Source organism: Oculina patagonica, chromosome 14, assembly GCF_052425735.1.
Source record: "Oculina patagonica isolate OP01 chromosome 14, crgOcupat, whole genome shotgun sequence".
Classification (NCBI taxonomy): Eukaryota; Metazoa; Cnidaria; class Anthozoa; order Scleractinia; family Oculinidae; genus Oculina; species Oculina patagonica.
Window position 1 is genome coordinate 5,426,276 of NC_135771.1, and position 16,384 is coordinate 5,442,659.

Sequence of the window (16,384 nt, forward strand, 5' to 3'; positions counted from 1 at the left end):
ACGAGCGTGGGACAAAGAAAAAAATCTGAGTCCCCGACGGGAATCGAACGGCCATGGCCTCCCAGAATACCGGTTTGGCGCTCTAACCAACTGAGCTACGTGAGACTCGCTGTGAGCTAGGCCATATACTAGGTTGATAAGTGACACGCATCCTGCATACTGCTAGGATCAGCAATGTCGAAATCATCAAATTTGTAGTAAATAATAAAGATGGTAAATTTTAAGCTCGGTGATAAATAGTGAAGAAATTATTCTACATGACACTATTTATCACCGAGCTTAAAATTTACCATCTTTATTTATTTACAGTATGCAGGATGCGTGTCACTTATCAACCTAGTATATGGCCTAGCTCACAGCGTGTCTGTCCCTTCGGTGTCCGTATTAGAGAGGTTCAACTATACTTCGATCAAGCGAAAATAATGCTACTAAACATAACACATCGTCGTGTACACACTGAGGTCAAGCCCCCTGTAATTAGTTATTGTAATAAGTCTCTTGAAGTATTTACACGAGAGGCTTTGGCGCAGTGGACACGTCCCATGTGTGTACAGACCTATTTGCTTCTCATTTCAACCTTTTTTGAAACAGCTACTTACATTGTCTGATGTGTACCTTATTATAGGAAATTAACGCTTGTGTTAATTAATGCATTTGAAATTAACGCGACTTAAATTAACGCGAATTGAAGGAAAAATTACTTCCCAATAAAGGAAATTAACGCGAAAGAGAGGGTAACATTTGAAAATGAAGGAAATTAACGCGACGTACACAACAGGAAAAAGTTTATTTCAACACTTGTAGGCGTATAATCTTAAACGAAAGCAATGTTCGTGGTCCTTTTCCCACTTTGAGTGTTCTTCGCAGTATCAGACGTCTAGACTGTAACGAGAAATTTGGGCCAAAATAATGGAAATTAACGTCGCGGAAATTAACGCTCCACTTAATTAAAGGTGCGGAAATTAACGTTAACAAAAATTAACGCGACTTAAATTAACGCGAATGTTTGGAATTCGCGTTAATTTCATGACGCGTTAATTTCCTATAATAAGGGATTCTATCGAGCAAGAAACGAAAATTTCACTCGAAATGTACATCTCGTATCTTCTTTCAGAAAAAAGACGCAAATATCATTTATGCAAATCATTTTATTGTTAGGGATATACCTCGTTTTACTACTTACAATTTCGTTTCTCCACTCTGTCTCTCAGTGGATGTATTGTAACACTCGAGGATGTCGAATGTTTATTACTTAGTAACAAATGTTCAGCTATGAAATGTTCTCCACGTTTTTTGTTTTGATACAAAACAAGGTTATATAGGATTACAGCATGTATAATCCAAGCAACTTTAATTTACATTTGCTATTTACTGAAGTAAATATTGGTAATAAATGTTCTTTGTGTCCACTGAAAGAATACAAAATCGTTTATATTTGAGAGGACATTTCCAAAACTTCTGACTTCGCCCTCCTGGTTAAAACGACAACAAACAGGGAATGAAATCTACCTTAAAGCTTCACAATTACAATTGCTTTCGATCCTTTAGATTTGAAACATTTACAGGTATGTACAATCAATTCTCGTATATGTGTATTTACAGCTGTATTGTTCTTTAAAGTCACTAACAAACATCAAACCTAAAAGCACTAGGTTAAACAGCGAACAGAATACGCTGAGAAATCGAGCGGTTCTATCATTCCGTTAAAACATTCTTGAGACCTTACTCAAAATAATCGCATTAGCGGGTCGTTTCAGGACGAACGGTGAAAGAGACGTTCATTTCCTTGCCAACCTGGACAACAAAATTGTAACAAATGGGGAATTTCAGGAGTATCTTTCAAATACAATTTCGTATCGTATTACCGTTTTTTGTTTCCTTGAGACTGAACAAAGCATGACCAATTCATAATTATTACAAGGCATAGCGCTTCAATCTCTAGCCTGCGTTGCGGCCGGACGTATCACAACCGGCAGTTTAGACTGTTTGCAACACAAGCTATTCAATCTTGTTTTACGATAAAAAGTGTAGAGAAAAGGCTGTTTTCAGACTTCAGCCTCGTATCCACATTGCCCTGACAACGAACCCACCAATGCTACGAAACACGTTTTTTCCCGAAGTTTAGAATACAAACTTGTATGTACTGCAACATAAAAAGGTCAGTTCGCCTTTTCTGCTCAAAAAGAGAGCTTTGAAAGTGTCACGGTATTCCTCAACGATAGTGGGACTCAGAGGTTACCCGGAAATTCAGTGGCGTCACAATATTTATATGTTTCAATGTATCAATTTGGCAATTACCTTCAGAATAGAATATTTTCAAACTAAACGGAGACTTCAAATGCTTCAAGGCATTATGTCAATTTGATGGCTACTTTGTGACACTATCAATGATTAGCTTGTTAGCATTAAAAACTTGCATGCGCCCGGTTGTTCAAAGGAAGAATAACGCTATCCACCGTAAAAATAAGTATCCACTTCATAGCTCAGTTTGTTCTGTCAACACTCTTATCCACTTAACCAATTTATCCGTTGGATAGTGTTATCCACTTTTCGAACAACCGGGACCTGACGAGCAAACAACATAAAGAAAAGGAACATACAGAATTTCGTAAGAACAGCAAGTTTGAAATGAAAGGCGGGAACCTTCTTCAAGCGCTGCATTCACCAAATTTAGACGCTCCAAGCCACACTTCTTGATATTCAGCATTCTTAACTAAAATTAATATAGTTTTACGCTAACGAGGCCGATAAAAATACAATAATAATTTGAGGTTTGAGGCCAAGAAATAAACTACAGATTTTATATTGTTGTCTTACAATGTTAACTATTATTGTAGTAAACATTGTCCTCTCCATACAGGCTTACTGATACACTTAGAGAAGTTAATGACTTGATTTCTGTGAAACGTTGAAATAAATCGTATTCACGGTCTCTATTTCTACTGCTGTGGTTATTAACTGAAAGTCTGAGGGTTGCTAATGAGCCACTTTTTGCCAAACCTTCAGCTAGGTCATGTCCCCATTCTTCACTCGTGTCAGCGTAGTTGTGGACTGTAAGACTGAATTTAGTCAATGACTTGATTTCTGCCAAACCTTCGCCCAGCATGTGCCCCCAATTTCCTCCTGTATCTGCGTAGATGTGGACTGTAAGATTCAATGCAGTCAAAGATTTGTTTTCCGCCAAAGCTTTGCCAAGATCATGGGCCCAATCTTCTCCTGTGTCAGCGTAGTTGTGGACTGTAAGACTGAATGTAGTCAATGAACTGTTTACCGCCAAACCATCCCCCAGAACGTATCCCCAATCTCCTCTTGTATCAGCGTGGTCGTCGACTGTAAGACTGAATGTAGTCAATGACTTGTTTACCGCCAGAGCGTTACCCAGACCTTGTCCCCAATCACCTCCTGTGTCAGCGTAGTTTTGGACTGTAAGACTGAATGCAGTTAATGACTTGTTTTCCGCCAAACCTTCATCCAGCATGTGTCCCCAATTTCCTCCTGTATCTGCGTAGATGTGGACTGTAAGATTCAATGCAGTCAAAGATTTGTTTTCCGCCAAAGCTTTGCCAAGATCATGGGCCCAATCTTCTCCTGTGTCAGCGTAGTTGTGGACTGTAAGACTGAATGTAGTCAATGAACTGTTTACCGCCAAACCATCCCCCAGAACGTATCCCCAATCTCCTCTTGTATCAGCGTGGTCGTCGACTGTAAGACTGAATGTAGTCAATGACTTGTTTACCGCCAGAGCGTTACCCAGACCTTGTCCCCAATCACCTCCTGTGTCAGCGTAGTTTTGGACTGTAAGACTGAATGCAGTTAATGACTTGTTTTCCGCCAAACCTTCATCCAGCATGTGTCCCCAATTTCCTATTATGCCAGCGTGGTTGTGGATTGCAAGACTGAATGAAGACAATGACTTGATTTCTGATAACCAGTTACCTCGACCGTGTCCCCAATCTCCTCCTGTGTCAGATCTAGCGTAGTTGTGGATTGTTAGACTGAATGTAGTCAATAACGTGTTTACCTCCAAACCGAAACCTAGACCATGTCCCCAATCTCCTCGTGTGTCAGAGTAGTTGTGGACTGTAAGACTGAACGTAGTCAATGACTCGTTGTCCGCCAAACAATCCCCCAAACCGTATCCCCATTTTCCTGTTGTATCAGCGTGGTTGTGGACTGCGAGACTGAATGTAGTCAACGCCTTATTTTTTGCCAAACCTATACCCAAACCGTGTCCCCAATCTTCTCTTGTGTCAGCGTAGTTGTGGACTGTAAGACATAATGCAGTCAATGAATTGTTTTCCACCAAACCTTCACGTAGAACTAATCCCCAGTCTCCTCTTCCATCAGCGTTGTTGTGGACTCTGAGAACTCGATATCTATCAGTGTGATTGTGGGCTGTAAGGCACAGCTGAGTAAGCGACTTGCTTCCTGACAATAATTTCCTCAGTTTATCTGGTTCAGTGCAAGTGATGTCAACTGAAAGTGCAGTAGACGTCGAACAATTTTTTACACTTGAACATACCCCATCGCCTGTCATCAAACCATGCACGTTCAGAACGAAAGACTGTTTTTGATCTTCTGTACGTAATCTTGTAAGAGAAGACCGTCCATAACTGGTAATTTCGCCCCACACGTTAATGGTCAGTGAAGGAAGATTTTTGTACGCCACAAAGAATTTTACCAGATAATCGGCAACGTCATTGCTTACTTTGCCGTGAGCATTCAAAATGAGGCTGGATAATGGTGACGTTTTTAACAAGTGGTCTCCAAGGGCTTCTGCATCACAAATACTTAACTCTCCCCACATGTTTATGGTTAAGGTCTTTTCTGCGAGGTTGGCTTTTGAGATCGAATTAAGAAGCGAAATAGAAGCATTTGCAAATGTTCCTTGCACATTTGGGTGGAGCACCACAGACTTCCATGTCGTATTTACTTCTAGAGCATAAATCTTTTTAACCACTGCTATCCAATGTTCTGGAACATCGCCAAAAACTTTGAACGTCAGAGAGTGCAAAGTTATGTTTTCTTGCAAACCTTTCACAAGCAAATCCGCCCCAAAAATGCTTAGACTTCCATGGACAATAACAGTTAGAGACTCTACAGCGGTTTGGCCCGAAAGGACCTCACTTAAAGCAGAAGCTAAGCAGTCTTCCATATTTCCTAAAACGATCAGCGAGAGGGAAATCAGAGGTGTGTTCAATAACAGTTTTAAGGCTTGAACAGCCTTACTGCTTACAAAACCATAAAACTCAAGGATGATTGACTTCAGATGAGTATTTCCTGATACTCCGATAGTAACAGCACGGGCCCAATCATCGTTACTTTCATTCATTAGTTTTAACGTCACAGTTGATAGTGAATTACATGATGATAAACTTCCTCCAAACGTAACGGCAACACCAGGAGGAAAACTCTCAAATGTTCTCAGAGTAAGCGAAGAAAGGGACAAACAAGAAGTTAAATCCTTCAATACAGTGCTTGCTAATAAACCTGTCATGTCGTTAGTAGATATGAAAAGATCTTTCAGGGTTTTGTTGTTGTGTAGAATGCAATGAATATCACTTGCGCTGTCTTTAGTGAGAGTCTCTCGTTCTTCCGTTAGGCTCAATTTGGTAAGCTGCACTGGTGCTAAATTCTTTTCAAGTGAAGACGCCTCATGTGCATACCGCACAAATCTCAAAGTGTGCCAATCTTTCAAGCTCAACTCTAAGCTCTGTGGTAACTGAATACAAGGACAGACAACCATTGCCAACTTGTCAGCAGCTCTACTCTCATTCAAAAGTTCAATTAACAAAGTACAGACTTCTTCAGGGGATTGCCAGTTCCATTTCCTGCATAGAATCTCCCCCAACTGCTTGAAGAACATGGCTCCGTCCTTGCCTAGAATACCAGCAACAAACAAAAATACTTGTCGGTATTTACGAGTGATATCCCTTTTGTCTAACTGAAAGTAATCAAAAATGTTGATTTCTTCCTTTGTCATCTTGACTGCTAGGTACGCCGCTGCTAAGAACTCCTGAAACGTCCTGTGAACAAAGTGATATTCATGTCGTGGATTGAGCTTCTTTACACTAGCTTCCATGAAAACAAAGCCCAACTTAACAGCAGGAAAACCTCTGCAATTCGTTCTCATTTTTTCTAGCTTTTCCAGTTCTTCTTCCAGAAAAGAAGGGCGCTCTTCTTGGAGACATCTCCATGCTAACTCTCCTAATACGAGTGTGCTTCCTTCAAATTGATTCTCTAAAGCTTTGTCATCGCAGGGAGCTTCTAATTTATTTTTGGAGCAAAACCTTCTTAGCAGGCATCGGAAAATGATTTGATAAAGTTCTGAACGGTTAGATGGCAGATGTCCCTCAAAGTCTTCAAAAACAACACAAAGAAGAAGTAGGTTTAATGGATTGTTTCGAAGTGCATGTAGAAAAATGTTTTCTTTAATAGCTTGAATAAGACTTTCTCCTTTTAACAAATCTTCGGAGTCATCAATAATTTTGAAATGCTTTCTGATGTACTCGGAAGCATCCTCAACGGTGAACCCATTTATCTGTAAAAGACTGTCAAAATCATAGCGCTGCCGTGTTTGAATTCCCTTCTCTTGACGTAAGGTGGCCAAAACAGAACAATGTGACAAAACTTTTCTTCTCAAAAGTTTTTCTACAAATGGCTCAGCTAATTCTGGTAACTCATCAAGGCCATCCAAGATAATAAGAATCTTGTCCTGGTTCTGATCATCCCTGATATAGTCCATTAGGTCTTTCCTCTTCTTTTCCGTCATGTCCTCGGGTAGTAACTGATCGTTAATAGCTTGCATTACATCTCCCTCCATGTCGCGGCATTTCAAAAGTAGCATTAGCTTGAACACGGGAAAATCATGCTTCTTTGGTATTGTTTTCCTCGCCCAGTCATTTGCTATTTTTAGGCAGAAAGTTGTCTTGCCAATGCCAGGGCTTCCCTCTACAAGCACCATTCTGGCCTTTTCTTGAGTTCCTTTCCCAAACTTGTTACGGAGTCTTTGGAACAAGCTTGATTTTCCATCCGGTTCTCCAAGGTTAAAAATTTCATACATGTGAATCTCTCTATCTGTGAGTTGAAAGGTACCTTTTCTTCTCCATTTGACTTCCAACCTAGTGTAGACTTCATCGAGAGGTAAATGAATGGTGCTTTCCCAAAGGAGTGGTTTCAAATTAGAACGTCTCATGTATTCTTCTTCCAGAAGTGTGCGGAAAAGACGATGACCACTACCTGTATTGGAAAAACATAACAATAACACCTCTTTTTGGTTAACTGACACACTACCTACTCCAAATTACAGTAAACCTTTCATTTCTAGTCTGAGCAAGGTTATCGGTAACTCAAATGCACTAGCACTTTCCAATTTCCCATCATAATAATGTGATACTGAAGATTATAAAAAGTATGGCAGTACTTGTGTCTTCACTATGTATTACAGTTCAAGCTGTTAGTTTAAACCCACGGTGTATTTTTTATGACCTGAAACTAGATAAGTCAGTAACTAGCAGTCACTCTACAAGCTGCATGCAAACTGGAATCACCTTGATTGACACGTACAAAGTACAGTCTAACTTTTGCTTTTGAGTCTGGTGATAAACTACATGTAATCTCAAGGTTCTGAGCAGAAAGATGTTCACGTGATACTTCTTATTTTTCGAAATATGGCAAAATGAATTTGAATCTTTTTATTGAATATGAACTTTAGCATTACGGAAAGAGAAACGCTTAAACTTTGCACGAACTAACAATTCAGAACAGAGTATTTCTGTAAGCCAATTTCAATTGAGCATGTTTCAATTAATAATTTAGATGGTATTCTAAGACTTAGCTGGTATGACAAGATTCTTCTTGACTACTGCACTGATATAAATTGGAGCTCCGCCTATAGCGGAACTATCGCGAAAAGGGCTACCTTTTTACAGTAAAGGTATTATGAAGTGCCAAAGAGACCCAATAAACTGTTGGTTCATCTAAGAAATTTTTGGGAGCGCTAGCTATACAATTCAAAAAGTTTAGAAAAGAGATACAGTATCCCTAGTGTAGGAATGTGAAAAGGGGTGCCATTTCTGTCAAAAATGGTAGATATAAATTAAGGGCAAGGGTTTTGAACCTCGAGGCAGAGAAACCTGGATAAAATATTTTGAGTACCCCCCTCCCCCACCCGAGAATTCAGCAAGCCAATACCCCAAGACTTATAGCACAGTCAACCATCCTATTTAGAACAAAGTTCAATGTCTTTTACAGCCTAGCAGTTAAAGACTATTACCTTTGGGTTGGTCACTAGACTGAGTACCAGAAAGAGATAACCACCTTTTACCCTTTTCTGTAGATCCTTCTCTGCCTTCTAATGAACCTGTACAAGAAGAAAAAGTTTTTTATTCACATGCCATGCACCTTACCATCACATCAGAAAAAGAAACCAAACAAGCAGCCTGTGTATACAGTTGAATAAAATGATAATGTAAGTTTCATGTTGTTAAACGCAATGAAACAAAGCTGGTATTTCTGACCAACAGTATCCATACAAGCTTGCATGCAGGCTCAGTGTTCTTCACCATTGTACTACAGTTAAACCCCGGTAACTCGAACTCTGAAGGGAAACGAAAAACAGTTCGAGTTAGCGGGGTTTTCGAGTTAACCGAGTAAAAATGACTGAAAAGTGGGTCCAAGGGAAATAGAAGTTAGTTCGAGTTAGCGGGGTTGTTCGAGTTATCCGAGTTCGAGTTACCGGGGTTCTACTGTAGTGTTTGAGCGTGGCAGTCTCCGGAGCATTTGGGTGAGAGTTTTTATCAGTTTTCAGCACAGCTTTGGTCAATTCTTCGACCCCCCCACCCCACTCCCCTCTCCCTTCTTTACTCTTAACTCAGTGTGACGGGTGCATGCCCGGATGACTCAATGGGGGCTTGTGGCTGGGTTGGGGGGATTGCAAACCATGGGGGCTTTATACTGTCTAGGGGCTGGCTGGTCACACTGAAGGCCCCAGGATATGCCAGGCACCCATCTTCCATTCAGCACAATGCAGCTGTTAAAGCCAAGGAACTGTTGTGCCACGTAAAGGTTAGTTAACCGCTGTGGTTAATGGTCAAGTATAGACACTGCATAGACTTTCACTATATATGCTCATGGATCTTACAGTATTAAGGATTGACATTCCCACAATGTTATTGTCAAAGTGACACCTGGCAATGACTCAGAAGAGGCCAAGCAGGTTGTCCTACATGTGCACAAGAAGTATTCGGTACTCAATGTGAATTTACGATTGTACCTTTTTGATGAACTCCGAGATCTGAAGGTTCTTCAGTACTTCGAAAGGGTTCATGAGAAGGCAATGGCTCAATGCACTCCACTGTTGAAGAGTGCCCTGTAGCTACGAATCCTTCAAAAACAAACATATAGCAAGTGATATTTTTTTCAGCCACCTGTACTTGAAAAACTTTACATCCCAGCCTTGTCTAACTTCTTCTACCTACAACCATGGACATAATTATTTTGAAAAAAAATTGTAAAAACCTGAAATACTGATCATCATAATAACTGTTTATTACGTGTCTGTACCCCCCTCCCCCTTCAACAGAAATGGTAAGATGCACTCATGTTTCAGACGAATGTGTTTTCTCGGCATTGCATAGGAGTAGAGAGGGGCAAAATATGTGCAAATATTCTTTTTTGACACATGTAAATATTCTTTTTCAACACTTCTTAGTCATCCTTACATGAAAAGTACCATTCCTATCAAGAATATTTTTTGCACACCACCTGGACTGCCTCACTTTCTCAAAAAGATAGGTCAAATTGACGTAAATGTTGTGACTGACTTAATGAATTATCTTTTCCTTTTTTTCACCTACAGTGTATATCCCACTTTGTCACAAATGTTAACCCCAGCTCAATCTTCAACCTCCCAAAGCCTCAAAATCCTCTTTTCCCTACATGTACATGTGGGTTCCGGTTCCCTGTCACCACCGCCTCCCCCTATTTGTATGGTACAGCTGAGGAATAAAGAAACTAACAATAAACAAGAGCTCTTAGAGCTTACAACTGCGCTGGTCTCGTGAGCACTTTAGGGGAGCCATGTGGGGGGAACAAAAAATGCGCCCCCCCCCCCCTTATCCCCTTTACCTGCGTCGAACAATGTTGCGACTGACAAACAAGATGGTAGGAAAACACCTTGCGTGACATTTCATGGTTGACTAGTTCCATCCGAAATTAAATATTTTTCTTACCTTATATGCTAATGCTGGCCAAATTTAATTCCCACGATCCTGATCCGTGAAACAAAAAAATCTTTTAAATCAGCATCCAGTGTTGTCTTGAATTACCGTTTAAAGATTGAATAACCAGCTCCGAAAATGGAATATTGGAGCAAATAATTAAATCAAATTTGAGAAAAACACTAGACCTGTGTTTTGCTGAATGGGAATTCCCCGGGGAATTAATTTAGCAATGACGTAACCCTTGCAAGTCAGGGTTTGTCTCAGTGATTTTCCATCAGATTTCAGAAATCCTATGGATGACACAGCTCCAAAAATAAATAACGCTAAAAAGTCGAACATTTTACACTTAACACGCTAAGTTTAGACCAGAGGATTTGTTTAGTTTCCGTTTGTGGCAGATTTAAACCTTTCAGAGCATTGCGTGATTCTTGCCGATCAGTGCCTTGTGTAAGTAAAAATTTGCTAACGCCAGCACATTCCAGGACACAAACGTAATGTAAATAAACGTAAATTCTTGCCCGCTAAAGCATATTTTTTTAAAGCGTGAAATTTTAGTATTTTCTTCGATTCAAACGCTTCAAAATACTTCACACTGAATTTTGTAAAGAAAGATTAATGGCTTCGCAAAGATTTGAAAGGTAGCTGATAATAGCTTTGAAAAATTACGTGACTCGAGGTCTAGCCGATCGAAAGTGAAACTTGTCATGTCAGCACATTCCTTTACACGAACGTAATGGTATTTATTCACAGATTCTGGCCCGCTGAAATATATTTTTCTTTCGACGCGTGAAAATTTAGAAATTTCTTTGAGTAAAACGCTTCAAAATCGGACGTCTCACGCTAAACATGCTTATTAAGACCAAAGCATTTGAAAATTTCCCATTGGTAAGTTTTTTCTAGCTTTTAAACCTTGCGTGACCCAAGCCCGGCCGAGCGGGGGCATCAGTCTGGTCACTGAGAAAAAAAAAACCGCTTGCAGAGCAAGAACTGCGCAGCGCAGTTAATAAATGACATTTTATTTACAACCACTTTATTCAATAAAGAAATGTACTGTACCTTCTTGATGAACTGTTACACCTTCTCCAGGTCTTGGACAAGCTGAATGGGAAAGTGATGGACTACTTTCTACTGCAGCTGAAAGCTGGCCACTGCTGAAAGAACCTTCCAAGAAGAAAATACACATGCCACATTTACTAATATAGTTCAAGTAATAAATGCACATGAGTATCTTAAATGAGAAGTTGCGAACAAGAAACATTTTAATGTGCTCTTCTGGAACATTAATAAACTATTATTACTTTCACAATATTAGTTTGATTTCAAAAATAGTCAGTGAGTAAACAAAATCAAGTGTAATGAGAAAGTACAATGTACTTTCTCTATGCCCATGAACATTAGAAGTCTTTAAAACTCATTATATGCCTGATGGGCAGTAAAATCATGGTCAACTTATTTAAAAAAAGAAGGAACAATTTTATCATCTCATTTTGAAAGTTGGATTCTTCATTGAAAGAGTGGGTAATTTATTTGAGATGTTAGATTTTCATTGGTTAATTCACTTCTTTGTAGGATTAACTTTGGCATGACATGGTGGTATCATAAAATCTGATTGGCAAATGTACATAATTTGTATAACATAGTACCACACTTGCTGACAAAAGAGCTAATATGATGTGTAAGCAGAGAACTTGTGTACATGTACAAGCAGAGAATTTTGCCTGCAGTTAAGGTTTCCATGTAACATGTTTGCATCACGCAGGCTACACTGCTGTTTGTAAACCTGTGCACAATTTTCTTTTTTTAAAAGATCTTTGTGTGACCGAGCCGCAAGAGTAAATAGGGTAGTGAGCAACAAATGACAAATGTTAACTCTGTACATGTCAATTTATTGGCCAAAAAATTTAAAACGATTACAAAATACAGTCTAAGCTCTCATAAGCGGACACCCTCGGGACCCGAAAAAAGTGTCCGCAAATGGAGCTGGCCACTCGTCGCCACTTATGGTTCTCGTAAGCGGCCACTAGAGGTGTAGGGGATAGATGGCCGCTTACGGGAGCTTGCCCAGCTAACATAATGCTAATATGCGTGTAAGTGGTGTTTTGAAATGTAACCGGACGTGGACGACGACAAAACAAACACTGAAATACGGTACTGTAATTACTGTAAAATCATTGCGACGAACGGCGATGTGAAGTTGATTGATAAAAATAAGATACAAAGGTTGTTAATAGGATATTCTTTGGGGTGTCCGCTTACGGGAGCTTAAAAACAAAGAAAAAGTTCTGTCGTAATCTCTGAAAGTGTCCGCGGCCGCTTACGGGAACGTCCGCTTAGGAGAATGTAAAAATACAGAGTTTGTATGGGAGTTAAAACGGGATTTCAAACAAGGCCGCCGTAAGTAGAGCTGTCTGCTTATGAGAGTGTCCGTTAAAAGAGCTTCGACTGTAGGCTGAAACAATAATACAAAAATCTAGTAAGTAAGCAAGCACAAAAGGCAACAATAAAAGGCTAAAAAAAGGGCAATAGCGCTAAGAAACAAACACGCTAAAATTACTAAACTGCGAGTATAAAGATAACAACTAAAGGGAAACGAATAACTAAAGCAACCACAAGAAACTAAAACTAAAACAGATTAAAACTACACGAGTAACGAAACAAACCACATGAGTGTTATGTCACGGTCACGCAAGGGTGAAACTGTGACAACAACATGACACTAGTGATATGATACAAAACGAGAACTCGCGAAGCAACATGTGCTTGCAGAAACTGAGGAGGATGAAATATGCTAGAGTTGTCCATAAAAATAATAGCGATAAAACTGGAACTAGAGAGCGAGACCTTGTGGACGACAGGCCCTACAATACAAAAGGAAATCTCTTACGGCGAACTGTGCACTGGGACAATGAAAAATCGGTCCGCGATGCGTACGTGTGGGGGCTTGATAATTTCAAATTTGATTCTTCTTTTTTGTGAATTCATTTAGTACATTCAATTACCTTAAGGCTGCTATTTATTGCAGCAACTAATCTTTGCGATTTTTTGCAAATTCATTCCTTGAAAATTTATGAGCAGCAGGTGATTCAAACATTTCTTTGATGCACATGATAACAGATAAACAGCGGAATGTCTATTACATTGATATAAGATATTTTCGCCTTACGTTATTAAGTATGTCATTGTAGCACACTTGGGTAGGCATCTGACTGGGGAACGAGAGGTCGCGAGAGGTCCCGAGTACGAATCCCAGAGGAGACAATTTTTTTCTTTTTTCCTTTTTTTTTTCTTTTTTAACTAGTAGCACTAAAATGGTTTGTTTATTATATCGCTCCGTAGGTATGCATTGCAGAATAATTTACATATATCAGAACATATAGCCATATAGACTGATTCAAGAACAAATGTATTAAATTGTGCTGTTTCATCTTAAAAGCTCTTCCTTTTGTTCCGAACAAGCATCCACGCACTCGATTTTAGCCAACGCTCTGGTTTCTAGATAGACCCATCGTTAATGAAGCTTATGTGAAACCCGATTTAGTTTTCGAATATTCCTACATGTACGACGTCGACGCTAGCTCGACAGATACGAAAGAGATCGATCATTACATCGCTTTTGCGGCTCTCAATATTGGCTTGCGTAAGCGTAAAAGCTCCTCTTGAATTGATGTGCAACCTGCACAGACTTCAAGCCAAACGAAATGTTGGCTAGTATGACTTCGTGAGCTGCTGTTATGACGAGCAACTACAGGAACAGCTGAAATCAAAGAAACCACACGAAACGCACGCCAAACTCCAATATGGCCTACTCGACAAGACCGCCGACTCATCCCCAGGATCTCTCGCAGAAGACCATGTGACACAAGCAAACCCACCCACAAATAAATAAATAAATAAATAAATAAATCCCTCAGTCGATGACAATGTGCGGGCTTTGCCCCCACAACAAAAGAAAATAACGCTAAGCGATTGTAAACACTTCGGAAGCTACGAGTCCTCGAAAGAAACTAAGGAACACGCACTGAGGGAAAATACAAAGGGAAAACACTTACCCACCAGGGCCCGCGCAGCAAGTTTTCGAGTGCGGGGGCTAAAGACGGACGTATAAGCGAAATTAGGTGGGGGGGGGGGGGGGGGGGGGAGAGAGAATACGTGAAATTTTTGATTTTAATTCATCTAAAATGACGAGAAATGCAGTTATAAATTGCAAACTAAATTTTTTTCCATAAAGAAGCGTTGCTCAACAATACTTACGATGAGACCGTCATTGCTCACCTAACTTGCGATCAGGCGTTCTTTTTTGGAGGGAGGGAGGGAGGGCATGATCTCAGGTTACTGCTCTCCAATCCGTGAAACATTATATTAAAAAATCCGACTTCTCACTGATTGAGATAAAACCTGGACACATAAAAAGAGGAACAATAATTTCATGCTCATTGTTAAAAGATCAAGGTCGGGACTGTTATTATCGTACCTCTATCAACTGGACTCAACAATCACCTGAATAATTTGTTTGAGAATCGCCTTATAACTTAACCCAGCATGAGTTCGGATCGAAATTAACCCATTACCTTTTCCCGAGAGGTCCGCTTGCAAAAACAAGCCTTAAAAAGACAAAAACCTGTAATAGCACAAGGCTAAAACTGAAATATTATTTGATAATTATAGCGACTTAGAACTAATTTATGACAATGTTTGTTGCTACCTTATCTGCGCATCTACTTTGCCAGTAACTTTTGTCCCTTACGACCGAACTAACGAATTTTTTGCATCGTTATTTTTTAGTTTTATTTATTTATTTTTGCACAAAAGTGGGGGGGGGGGGGGCTAAAGCCCCCTAGCCCCTCCCTCTGCGCGGTCCCTGCCCACTCCATGCGAGGGGAGAACTCTTAAAGAACTTGAAAGACTAGATGTTTGCTCGACGATGGACTCTAACTTGTGTGTAATTAGAACGTGTTGGGCGTCTAATATACCCGTTTAAAAAAATAAACAAGCTCAAAGAAACTAAATGGCTGACATCCTGTTTTTAACGATTCAATTGGTCAACCATGGCTAGGTTAGCCACAAACCGATGAAACTTTCCTGTTTTCTGTGTCTCAATTCGTGTAAGCATAACCACAAAACATATACGTGCTCTAACTGCGCTCGCCCTCGCATGACCCGCTAAATAAAAACCTAAGCACTTTGCGCTTCGACCCGCAAAATAAACCGCCTATTCTGCAGGCTACAGTTATCTTAGCGGTTTTCCTGAAACAAAGCTGGCATACTAAAGCGTGATAAATTTAATCATTTGTCTTCCTGAACATGTATTATGTGGGAGAAATATGACAGAGCTTGGTGTGACACATACAACCACGAAGCATATTACCGAAGGGGATATTTTCTGTGGGAACCGAGATAAACAGAACCGCAAAGTGATACCAAAAAATTCCTTTGTCACGTATAATCGAGCTCGGTTACAGTCATCTGTTCAACTACGCGACCATGTACGTGTACTGGATGTACATGCACATCAATCATGAAAAATTATTCTACAAATATTATGTACCTAATTATAATGGTAAGGAAATTACACTGTAGTACCTAGGCATAAAGGACACATTTCAAACTTTACCAAAAGTGAGATTCAGCATCTTTTCCACAAGACAATCACACTGTTTCTGCCAGCTGTACTTCTCTGCATACTTTTCACAAAGAAACTTAACTTCTTCAAGTCGTACCTCTCTTTCTTTTTCACGGACACTTTTGATTGCCCTGACCCACTCTCTAGGATCTTCTGAGTCTACTACACAATAGGAACCAGAAGGAACCTTCTTCAGGGCATCTCCAAGCCCAGAGTTACCACTTACAAGTACAGGAAGACCAGCAGATAGGGCTTCAAGAGCAGTCAAACCAAAGCCCTCAGTCCTTGACGGCATGATTGCCAGATCTACCTCACAGAACAATTTGGCTAGTACTTCTCTGCTTTCATTAAAGCGGCGAACAGTTAGCTGACTAGGAGGGATACCATACTGGAGTAACCTTTCAGCTACTTCATCTTCTTTTCCAGCTGGTGCACCAACAAACAGGAGTTGGTAGGATGCATCTTTCAGTTCAGCAACTGCCTGAACAGCAATGTCATATCCCTTCAGCTTGAAATCTTCATTATCACCACGTCCAAATAC

General features: G+C 40.0%; 1 protein-coding gene across 2 annotated transcripts in view; it reads right to left on the reverse strand.

The window, feature by feature from the left end:
* Positions 1 to 1,130: 1,130 nt before the first annotated feature.
* LOC144638509 (uncharacterized) overlaps positions 1,131 to 16,384 on the reverse strand; it is a 24,331-nt gene continuing 9,077 nt past the window's right edge. The window contains exons 4-9 of one of the 2 annotated variants that reach the window (XM_078497703.1): positions 15,835 to 16,384; positions 11,280 to 11,384; positions 9,275 to 9,385; positions 8,276 to 8,362; positions 4,030 to 7,239; positions 1,131 to 3,837 (exon numbers count right to left, since the gene is read on the reverse strand). The exon at positions 15,835 to 16,384 is cut by the window's right edge and continues 681 nt beyond it. In XM_078497703.1, the coding sequence (XP_078353829.1) occupies positions 2,822 to 3,837; positions 4,030 to 7,239; positions 8,276 to 8,362; positions 9,275 to 9,385; positions 11,280 to 11,384; positions 15,835 to 16,384 (5,079 nt within the window). In that variant the 3' untranslated portion in view covers positions 1,131 to 2,821. The remainder of the gene's footprint in view (positions 3,838 to 4,029; positions 7,240 to 8,275; positions 8,363 to 9,274; positions 9,386 to 11,279; positions 11,385 to 15,834) is intronic. The other variant, XM_078497704.1, reaches the window with a different exon arrangement.